Source organism: Pyxicephalus adspersus, chromosome 5, assembly GCF_032062135.1.
Source record: "Pyxicephalus adspersus chromosome 5, UCB_Pads_2.0, whole genome shotgun sequence".
Taxonomy (NCBI): Eukaryota; Metazoa; Chordata; class Amphibia; order Anura; family Pyxicephalidae; genus Pyxicephalus; species Pyxicephalus adspersus.
Window position 1 is genome coordinate 37,191,351 of NC_092862.1, and position 12,428 is coordinate 37,203,778.

General features: G+C 35.0%; 1 protein-coding gene across 1 annotated transcript; it reads left to right on the plus strand.

Moving 5' to 3' along the window:
- Positions 1–1,129: 1,129 nt before the first annotated feature.
- PENK (proenkephalin) lies at positions 1,130–11,874 on the plus strand. The gene is made up of 3 exons (XM_072411172.1): positions 1,130–1,480; positions 1,702–1,842; positions 10,967–11,874. The coding sequence occupies exons 1-3, from the start codon at positions 1,475–1,477 to the stop codon at positions 11,576–11,578; spliced, it is 759 nt and encodes a 252-aa protein (XP_072267273.1). The 5' UTR covers positions 1,130–1,474; the 3' UTR covers positions 11,579–11,874.
- Positions 11,875–12,428: the final 554 nt, after the last annotated feature.

The following is a 12,428-nucleotide window of genomic DNA, read 5'->3' on the forward strand; positions in this document are numbered from 1 at the left end:
GCTCTTCCTTTGGGTCCTACGTAATCCCGGCATCCGTCCGCAAGCCGGGCACCCCTATCTTCATTTCTTCTTCTGGGTTTTTCTTCCAACGTCACCCAGTTCTTCTTCCAACGTCACCCAACCCATACTCAAAATCCGGTGACATAGGTTGGAAAAAAACTTGCCGATCTCACTGCGCATGCGTAAGATTTGCAAAATGTTTTTTTCCCCATGAAAAGGCTCCTTTTGCACATGAACGAGATGCTCAGAAGGAGCATCCAAGAGCTTTCCAAGATGCCTGAAGTAGGTATCCCGGGGGGCTTTGTGCTTCCATTCAGTCAATCGATAATTAGGGGGCGGTGCTGCTCTATTTTGTTTTAAAAAAAAGTGTTGGACTTAAAAAAACATTAAGGGGTTGTCTACCCTTTTATGTAAAAGTGACATTTCTGAGCTTAGGTCCACTTAAGTCCATTATCCCTTGCAAGGCAATATTCCACCTTGGTAAGAGAACAGCTGAAATTCCTTTTGTAAATCAGCCCCAATGTGTCCTGTGCTTCAGTGTGTGAATTGACATATGTTGTGTTCATTTGACACACTAATGGTGACAATTCAGCACTGGCTTTATTTATTTTTAAAATTAGACCATTAATTGGTATAAAGTTCTGTAAAACAGACTCCTTCTATCAGTTATCTATCACTATGTAAAAGCTTTTCCTATGCACATGCATCGTGAAGTATGGAGCGGGCGCCCTCTACCGGGAAAATATGCTAACTGCAACTGGAAACAACAAGACTTTTCTACTTCTACAACGTAGTCTCTGCATAGAACAATCACATAAGTATAAATAAATCCAAACTATATCCCAAGCACAACAAAGTGTCCAATATTTCAAATGAAATCCCCTAACCTATCTATAATTTATTTTTTCATATTGAACACAGTAGCTTTTGTCTTGCTTTAGGAAATCTATTGAACATGTTCCAGTAATTGAACTGTCACGTTTTTAGGTGCCACATATGGTTGCTGAGCCTCCCCCAGCATTGGTGATGGCGATCATGACTCTGCTTAATTATAATAAGGTATGGGACAGTGAAATGAGAGCAGAGATTTCGTAGGAGATGCGTCAGATGGAGCCCACAGGCTATTGGGGGAAGCTGTCTGCTCTCTTCTTTAACTAATTATAAAGAAGCCTGGATCTGTGATTCCTCTAAAGAGCTTCCAAGCACACACATCCATACAAGGAAAGTTGCTGGTGGAGGCTGTCAGTGCTCTCTCTGCTCTCTCTCTAGCTTGCACTGAAAAGTAGAGCAGGAGAGCAACTTGCAAGAATTGCACAGGTTTCACCACTCTGGGCTACCCTTCATCTCTTCTGCTCCTCACACTTCTCCAGAGACCTTCAACTACTTTGTTCCTCTATAAATATTTGGCTGCCTGTCCCATACAACATCAAATACTGAAGAAGCTGTGCTGGATCATCAGGGCTAACACGGAGCCATGCAAGTAAGTAACATCACCCATTGACTTACCTGTGCACACAGGTATTATTCACACACCTGCAGCCTGATCCACAAAACTAGTAAGAGTCATTCATGTCTATGCTTTGTGCAAACTCATCAGTTTACCTCACTGGTAAATTTAGGAATATATGTTAAGGGGTATATGTGACATTATATATTTGCAACTATGTAATGTGATTTTTCTTCTTTTTTTTTCTTTTTCAGCCAATAACCCTGGTTAGTAGACACTGCTGTTTAGTCCTTGCCATAACTACCTACCTGTATGTGACGACTCAAGCAGATTGCAGGCAGGATTGCGCTTCCTGCACTTACCACCTGGGACAAGCTACTGAAATCAATGCTTTGGTAAGTCTAAAGTAGTCATTTCTAGAAGTTGATGAACTTAGAAAGTTAAAGATTTTGCAGGAATAGTTTGATGTGCCCAGTTTAGGGGTAGGCATCTCTTCAGCACCTTGGAGAGCGAGGTAGCATCATTCTAAAGTAGCTTTTATCAGTTCTGCTGTATTATGTAGACTTTTTATAATGTAGATAATGCCAAGAACCCCTGCTTACCAGCTTCTCCAAGTCTGAAGTCTGTAAATACATGACCTGTATTATTATTATTATTATCAATAATATTATTATTATTATTATTATTATTAATAATAAAAATAATAATTTTAAAAGACTGTATGTGACTTAAATGGTAAACATAAACCCATTAAGAGTCTTTCTACTATTTAACTAAAATGTACTATTTGCAAATACTATATATATATATATATATATATATATATATATATATATATATATATAATTTAGCAGACAACATTGTTACCCTGAGCTTATCAGGTGTACTCTTAGTGGACGTGGTGTATTTTATGCTTATAGATGAATCTATGTCTGAATTGTTTCAGTAAAATGAATCTATAATATTGACATATAGGAGGGACTTTAAAAGATTGTGAGGATACCTGAAAAGTCTCAATACCCAGTAGAAAAATGATGGCAAATCAAAAATTATGTTATTTTCAACTAAAGCTTAAAGAGATAATACACCACAATTATTTTTTACCAGCATGTTATCTGATTGCAGACTTTGTAAAGGAGTAAGTAGATTGTCACTGGAAATACATATATATCCGATGAAGCTCCCTTGTCAGTCTTTACAATCTCTGCAGTTCCCTTGTCAATTATTACAATCTTGCAGCATCCTTATCATTGCTGGCAGTCCTTCATCTCCCATGTCAATCCTTACAATCCTGCTTTCTCTGAACTCTTATAAAGAAACACACATAATTCTTCTTACTGCTGGATCAAAGCACAATCCATTCACTCATAAAAAGACTTGTGTTTATTCCTTTCTATTAGGAATTGTTGCCAGGGTACAAGTGAACTTCTTCTCCTGACTAGGTTATCAAAGTGAATTCTTAAGCCCAATTTTCTATTCTTTATAGGGCAAATGTCAGAATACCTTCTACATTTGATGACCTTATGTACCCGGTGCAACATCAAAGGTCTTTTGTATCTTTGTTCCTGAGACGAGAATTGACAGAAAGCACACACCACAATATATAGCATCACGTTCTACCTAGATGTTCTAGGTATATGTGATGTTAGATAATCATTATACATAGTTATTCATATCATAAAGAATTGAAATAATGTTATGATTTAGTGGTGAACATTTTTAATTAAGTATAAACTAATATATACTTTGAAAAAATTGGAAGATATTAATCCTGACATATATGTATTTGATATTAAAAATTATGCATACAAGGATGATCACATTCATGCAGACTGGCACAGCTTAAAGCTGATGGTGTATTGGCACCTCATTCTTTGATGGGCAGCATTATCCTCTAGCAAACCAAATGAGCAGAAACTGGTGCAAACTTTATTCCTAGAATACTTTAGATAATTTGCCAAATAAACAATCTTGTTACTTGTTAAAGACATTTTAATGCTCTAATATTTACACTCTCTGTTTTACATTATGTGCTTAAAGCATTTAACATTATGCTGCAATATGAATAGAAAGTGATAAGACAATGTTGCATAACTATAATACTAAATAATAAATGATATTGAATCATACAAAACCATTTTTGGTATGGATCCTGCAATACGTGATTACTTGTTGGCACTGACATTGTCATGTAAGCTTTAAAGATTCCTGTTATTATATATTCATGGTAATTGTTTTAATTACCTGTTATTAGATTGATAAGATAATGGACCTAATAAACAAAAACATTACGTTCAATATTTTGTTATGACTGGCATAGCAAAAAAATATGTACCGGTTATTTTAGAACAGTCCCACCATTGCTATCCTATTCCATTTATTTGTCATTAAATGAATGGACTGTGGAATAATCTCTGTAGTATTATGACATATAGTGATCATTAACTAATATTATCTTGGACAATATAATTGCATGCGCATCTGTCATAAGGGTATCATTCATCACTTACCAGTCAGCCCAGCACTGCAATATTCCATAATGATATATCAGTCCTATGAGTTCTTTTTAAATCTTTTTTTGTTAATCAGTTATATCTTAAAGTAAAAAATGATCTTGGGGAAAAAAGCTGGTTAATATTCCTAAATATTGTATATATCTCACTATTCTGATCTAAAGCATAACTCCAAATTTTCTTACACTTTTCCTACACTTGTAAATAAATCCGGGTGTATTTGTCTATACAAGTAAACCTCTACTTCACATAAATAGGTTTTAGTTAGGTTCCATCTTTGCATTACTTGTATACTGTCTATAGTTTACCAACATTATCCATATTGGATTCTACAAGTATCTGTACAATCATAGTAGCCCCAGAGAAGCAATTTATACATTTCACAAGATTTTTGTTGTTCACTACCCCACGCTTTGCAATACCTCAGAGTTATAAAACATGGGATTTGGGTTTATAGTCTTGATTTATGCCTTTCACTTAGATTTATTTTTTCATTAATAGCAGCCAAAGATAGTGAACCGTAACACATGTTAAAAGGAGAAGGGATGTCATAGGGACCGAAACCAATGCAATTGATGTTAGATATATTTGTTTTCCATATTCAATCAATTTCTTACCATACATAAACAGTCTAACCGACTAAAGGGTTTTCAGCAGATCTCATATTTACAATTCTCTTTCTTCATTCAGGATTATTAGAACGCAGGAATTATTTCCACTACAGAGCTGCTCTATAGGAAATAGCAAAGATTAAGTCTCCCCACAGTTCACAATAAATATTTATCAATACAAAGGTACAATAGCCCAGACTGTACAAATATAACAGACATCTGCAACTAATACATTTTTGTTTAATAACTTGGTGCACTAAAGTGTAAAAACCCGGGGTAACCAATAAACTGTGCTAAATTGCTGCATGCAAAATTCTGATCAGTTGCTAAGAGCTACCATTACAACATAACAGTAAAACCCATTAACTGAAACATTCATCTGTGTATATGTAACAGAGTCTTTAACTGTCTGTATCTGTATACAGCTAAATATATTCACTGGCTGTAACCTGGGGGGAAAGCAGAGCTATTATGAGTATCAATAAGAATTCCTCTTTTTTATATGACTAGAAATAATGTCTTCTTGGAAAATAGCTTAAAAGAAATATAATACACACAAAAGAATGCTTGCTATCTTAGCAAATTTATAATTAAAGTAATGCGCTTCAGGCTCTCAGTATCTGAATTAATGTTACACTCAATGTTTGCTCAGATTTTGAATGAACATCTAGTTTTCAGGCACAGAGAGGTCTAAAGCTTCCGTGAAGGTTTCCAAAATGCAAATTTATCAAAAAGATGCTAGGAATATGTGATTTTCTACTGCTAATATCATGGGAATCACAACTTACTTTTAAAATGTAAGCATGATTTCAGCAGCATCTCAGCCTGTTGTCTTTTTTTCTCATGTATGAAAAGTTTGTGTTGAGTTTTATCAGCTGTTGTTTTAATACAGCATTTGTTAGAAAACCCCTGATGAAAATGATTACCTCTACAATTTATGATACACTATTAGATAGAAATATTAAATGAAAGAATAGGGAATGTGATGTAAAAATATTGGTCTAAAAAACTCAAACGGTAAAAATGGTAGTGTCCCCTTAAACAGGTGGTCAGAATAGTTCCCCCCTGAGTAAGTGATTAGTAGAAAAGTGCCCATTATTCATGCTCAGTGTAGAGCTCCGTACATTGGTGATTAGAAGAGAAGTACCCTTTACACTGATGTTCATTAAAGAAGCACCTTCAGTGGAGAAATCCTGCCTCTGTAAGGTAGCAGTCATATGAGAATTGCCCCTAACATTGGTAGTTATTGTAGAGCTCCTTACATTGGTAATTTGCAGACCCACCCCCCCCACCATACACACACACCTTGTTTGAGTGGAGAAATGCCTCTTAACATTGGTGGCAAATGTAGTGCTTCCTTACACTGGATATCATTGAAGAATGGCTGCCTTGCAGGTGAGTGGGGAATAACCTCTTTATATTGGTGCTCAATTGATAAATCCACCCATACATTAATGGTGACCTCAAGTTTCTTTTTATTGGTGGTTAATAGAAATTGCCCCCTCTACTTATATTGATCGTCTGTGGAGAATCACTACCTTACATTTATGGTCCGTGAAAAAGTGTCACCTTTATATTGATGGCCAATGGAGACCACCCCCCACCTTACAAATTACCCCTTTACAGTAATGGACATTGTAACATATGCCTTATTATATTGGTGGTCAAAAAGAAGAAAGCCACTTTCATTGGGAGTAAAATAATTACAAAGTGTGTGCCAACACAGACATATTTGCAGAATCATTATTTTTTGTGGTTGCTTCCAGTAAATACAACCAACGTGTTTGGGGAGGGGACTCCAGGGGTTTTCATATAGAAGGGCTGGGTAATGCAGTTTAGAGAATGATGTATTTGGAGGAAATATTTAATTGGTTTTGAGATGCATTTGCTTTCAGTGCCTACTTTGTCTGCCCTTGGAACACCTCACACATGTTGGACTTTTTACCAAGTGCAACGGCAAATGAGGTAAATCTAAAAGAATAGTTATGGTTGTGCAGACTTTTATTTATCCTTTTTGCCACACTATTGCAAGCCTAGCTAAGACTCCTGTACATTGGGAAGCTGGCTTTGAACCGATCCTCCGAGCAACAACCCATCCAAACAGTTTGCCAACAATGGCAAAAGATCCAATGCTCCTCACCCCCACCCTTCCACTTACTTTGGTGTTCACTTTACTGCTACTTTGCATTGCTATGGTCAGTAGATAGAATTATCCTTTCACTGGTGATCAGAGGGAAGAATTACTTAAAACATCTAAAATGAATGTTGATGTGAGTAAGATAGAGGAGAGGCTGCCTTTGTCCCATGCCTTTGGTCCAGTTAAGTGACATTAGTGTCAAAACTATGCAGTCACCATAAATCAGAAGATTAGTCCACCACTGCTCAAGGCACACTAGAAATTCATGGAGGAACCATGGGGCTCCAAGTAACACTGGTTGAGAAAGGTGATCCAAAATAAAGATGTTTGCTATTCCATATTTTTTTGAAAATGTCTGCTATATAACAGTAAAGCACCTATCTACAGGTACTGTTACGGAAATATAAAAAAATAATAGAATTAAATGAATAGCAACAACGGTTTAGTGTTTACATAGCATTTCTCATTCAAGTGGGAAAAAATAGAAATAAAAAGACTGAGATTAACTGAAACACCAGTTTGGGGGTTACACAGCTGTCCCCATGAGCCTGGGAAAGAATAAATATGAAATAATTAATAAAGAATAAATATGAATAAGAAAATGCCTATAATAGTGGTTTGGGATATACACAGCATTCCTTACAAGACAGGATTTTGTTCTCCATTCCATGTTAATATGTTTATAAGGGCAAAGAATTATAAAATAACTATTACCAACCATTCAAATTCCCCCTTTGGCTGATAGTTGTGCTATAGTACATACGTACGCCATGTATGAAGACGTGACTTGTAAAACCAATGAGTTAGAGATATTAGAGTGACAGATGATGTAGATGGCCCCCGCTCCTGTTTACAGATGGTTGTTCTAGTTAGAACTAGATGATCTCCTTCATGCCTCTTGTTAACAAAATATTCTCACTGTACTCAAAAGAGTTGCATTATGATAAAATGTAGAAGATGAGTCCAGACATGCAGAGTTCGACCTCATTTATTGGGCCATGTGAATAATAAAGGGTTTCCTCTTCTCCCCAATGAACTGTTCTTTGCTTTCCCTACTACACTAGGCTGCGTTAACAGGTTCTTCACTTGTGTTGGGTGTTGATATTGATAATGTTTGTTAAAAATCCTATTGACTTTTCCAACACTTCATCCACATATAGGATACCTAATGTGTTCTTCTTTTCCTTTGATCTTGTGTAATTGCTTGAACATTTAGATGTTTAGGTTTGTTGACACAGGGTAGTTTTTTTTATCTCCAAATAACTTGGTAATATGTGTGAAAACTGTAGGGCACAATAACATCCAGGAGGAATGTATATATACTGTTGGTTTTCACAGTAAGTGTTATACTTGGGTTCATCTACTTAAGGAGTAGAGACTGCCAACTTAACCTAGTGAATAAGGTGAAGCTATATTCATGCCAATTTATGTGCAAGCAAAGTCCAGTTTTTTGTATGGAGTAAACATTCATTTTGCTAATCAGATACATAAAGAAGTCATGGTCAAATAAATAGTAATATTTCTTAAGACAACTGTGGATAATTCAAATGTAAAACCACATGTTAACTATCTGTTTAACCAAATGTTAAAATGTTGTATTGGGAGTGCTCCTGGAATACTCCATAAAACCTATATAATTTATTACACACAAATAGTCAGCAAGTTGTCCGCTACTTCTAAAAACCTTGGTACAATAAATATGTCCTTTAAAGCTTTTTATGCTGGAGTTCTTATTACTCCTCCCAAAGCATTGACCACAGTGTTGGCTTACTAACCCAATTTCTTGAAAGATTCTACATTAATAACCTTAGATGACAGGTGGCTAGAGATCTTTGACCATGATTCTAGTAAATCTGTGCTAGATATAATACAATGAAATGTACCTTTTCAGAATGGGCTGTTCCTTTGTATAACCAAATACCATAATAATTATGAAGGCCCACCTCTTGTTTTCATTTTTCATACCCAAATGTTATTGGGAACCTCAGAAACATTCATATTACAATTTTCAGAAACTTAGTAACTTTAACAGAAGTACAATTTACAGTAATAGCATATCAGAGCTGTAAAAATCAGCTAGTGCATTAAAGCTCTCCTTCATCTGTTAAGATCAGGGCTTGGAACTTTAAAATTAATTCTAAATCCAGAGTCATTTAAAGTGGACATAAAGGTACCAAAAGTGTAAATTACCCTTTCAGGAATGGACACATATTTGCTCCCTTTTTACAAGGAAGCCTAATACAATAAGTTGCATGGCTCATTTGAATACAGCTGGTTGGAGAAAATAATATAAAAATGCAATATATAATTTCAGATTAATGATGTGTTTTGGGGGAACAGGATTCTTACACAGAAATCTATATTGTTCCCACGCAGGAACTTATAGTGACTGTTCAAGACTGAACAGCACTTCTTACTTCAGAAGTAACTCATCATTTTTAACCCAAGCTTTGTAACTTGGCTTTATTTGAAATTACACATGAGTCTATGTTGATTTTTGTAATATGTTTTGATTGTGTAAAGTCCTGTCCCTCTTTGGATCTGTACCACCTAATACCCCCAAATTAATGATTCTGCTCACATAAGAAAGAACAAAACATTGTTTTGTTTTGTTTTCTACCAGCTTTAATTTAGTTATCTTTCAACACTTTTTAGTATTTAAAAATACAACAAGAAATACTTTAAGGACAAAAGAGTGCTGAAAATTAAACAAACTCTAAATGACTAAAAAATACAAATCATCTTTTTCTTTCATCATTTTGTTTCCAAAATCCTAGGCATTCTAAGTTAAAAAGAAGACTTCTTGAATTAGGCTGTTTTTTTCCTTTTAAAAAATGAAATACCTTTCAAATTCAAGAAAAAAAGATAACTAGAGAACAGATCAGCTTCAGGCTTATTCAGTTCTTCAAAAAAAATATGTTGAAAAAAAAGATCATCTTATAAGAAGAATCAATTTTGGAATGACATATTAAAGTGCTTTTATCGGATGCATATTACAAATTAAAGCTTTATGGTTTTAATAAATCTTTCATCAAAAGAAACTTCAGCTTAGTAGAAGTAGATAACAGTCTGTGAAGATTCTAGGAGAGTTAAAAATGTAAGGTTTGTAGCTGTCATTATTAGTAAACTAATAATAATCTATTTTGGGTATTTTTCCAGAATATTTTATGCTTCCATTAACTGTGCTATTTATATAAAAATATACAACAACTAATTGATATGTGTCCACTATAAACTGCTACAGTATATATACAGCACTAAATTCTGTAGCAATAACTTTATTTCCAGAGTTTTTATAATCTGCCATCAACCAAGAATATAACCACTAATGTATAGCCAAAGTGAAAATTGTATAGCTCCTACACTTTGGTAGGTTATCTTTGACTACTATAGAGTACCTTTGGTGTGGAAATCCTATTCTTCTTATACTATTCAATTTTATTATTTAGGCACTACTGTCAGACAGCACCACAAAGTATTTTTCAACTACAGTTAACTAAGCTATTAAGTCTAATCTTGGACCTTTTGCATCCTGTGAATGGAAAATCAAACAGTTAATACAAGTTACTAAAAGTGTTATGTGAACACAATGTAATAAAGCAGAACCTGATTGGCTTACAGTACCACTACTTCCTTTCGGAGTGCAATTGTGGACTGGTTCGGAAGAAGAATTGATTGCAATTGTTTAAAAAATTGTTGACAAAATCAAGTTATTCTGCGATACATAAACACCATGAATTAAGCAATTCGCTTTACCTTGCCCGACAAAGCCATTTCCTTGTCCATTGTGTCTCACGTGAATCATTTATCCATACATAGATCCATTAAGACTTGCTAAGTCACTGGCTGAAAATGACTAGACTACACATATAAAACATATATAAGGTTTATATCTTATATTTATTAGCAATTCTATAAATAACGTATACCTAAGTTCAAGCTGTTACACAAAATTTTGGATCCAATGTGTAAAAATTAAAGATGAGAGTAAAACTGTTGAAAACAATCAAGCAAAATTGTTTTAAACTAATTTTAATATTTTGCTCTAGAAAAAAATATCTAATTTTATTATTATCTAATTTTTATAAATCAGCCCTAGTGTGCTTAAACACAAGTGGTAAATGTGTCTGTTATGCTCTAGCATTGTTAATTTGTATCCTAACATGGACAATCAGACTGTGACAAATATATTTTTGTAGCTGTATAAACAAAAGCATTTATATGACAAATGTAAAAATGTGTGTTAATCTTGTTACAGACTTGCACATTGGAATGTGAAGGAAAGCTGCCATCTGCAAAAGCCTGGGGAACCTGCAAAGAGCTTCTCCAAACAAAAGAGGACAATGCTCAGGATGCTGAGAAAGAAATAGATGACAGCCACTTACTAGCCAAAAAATATGGGGGCTTTATGAAGCGATATGGAGGCTTCATGAAAAAGAAAATGGATGAGCTGTACCATACCGAACCAGAAGAAGAGTCCACTGGTGGAGAGGTTCTTGCCAAGAAGTATGGAGGTTTCATGAAGAAAGAGTTTGACAGCGATACATCTGATTTCCTCAGAGAGCTTCTAGGTAATGGCGCGGATGCTGACAGTGATGCAGGAGAAGTGAACAAAAGATATGGTGGCTTCATGAAAGGTTACAAAAGAAGTCCAGATGTTGAAGATGAGGCTAAAGATCTGCAGAAGCGATATGGTGGCTTTATGAGAAGAGTAGGCAGGCCTGAATGGTGGCAGGACTACCAGAAAAGATATGGTGGGTTCATGAGGCGCTTTGCTGATTCTTTTCGTCCTTCAGATGAAGATGGTGAGAGTTATTCCAAAGAAGTACCAGAAATGGATAAGAGATATGGTGGATTTATGAGATTTTAATTCCATTCCCTACTACCCCAGATTTATTGAAAAAGACTGCCTCATTGACCATATTTTATTGTAATGTGTTGCCTGCACTGTACAGTTTTTTACTGTCTTAGTTAACAACGCAACTCGTAGTCTGTTATATCAGGCTCTGTGTTCTTTATAACTCAACAACAAAATCTGTTTTGTCACATTTAAGTTTATACTGTAGGTATTATGCTGAAAATATTTTTGTTACTGTATTTTTTTCTTTTAAACGGAATACATCTACCAATGCTTATTGTATATAAATAAATTATTCATCATATCTGCACAGTTTATGGCTTGTCACTTCTATCTCAGCAGCTTAACGTGCAAGAGTACAAATTCAGATTGTAGGGTACTTTGCCTCTTTTCTCAGGGTTCCCCTGGGTATATGCTTTGATAATCAATTCTCCTCTGCTACATGAACAGAAAAGTTTATTAAACAGTTTCTGTACACCTTCATAGCAAGATGTATGAAGAGCAGTTCTAAGTCAGAAAATTCAGGAACTGGGAGAAATAAACTGCTTTTTGAGTATCAGGGGGTATCAAGGTGGAATCCAGAAAAACAGATAATCAAATGAGTAAAATACACATAAATGGCAACTGTTCTACCTGCCGAAGGAAATGTATTTCTGTAACTTTTTTTCTGAGATTTGAAGAGCCCTGAAGGACAGCAGAAGTATGTTACTGATCTGAATTTTCTTTGCTGCAAAAAGATAATACAGCTAGGTCCTCAACCTGTGAATTAATATTAAGGCTAAACTTTCATAACCGGTCTTGTGGCAGCAAATCAAATTTAGTTACTTGTTTTTACATATACATTCATTTATCTTTTAAATAT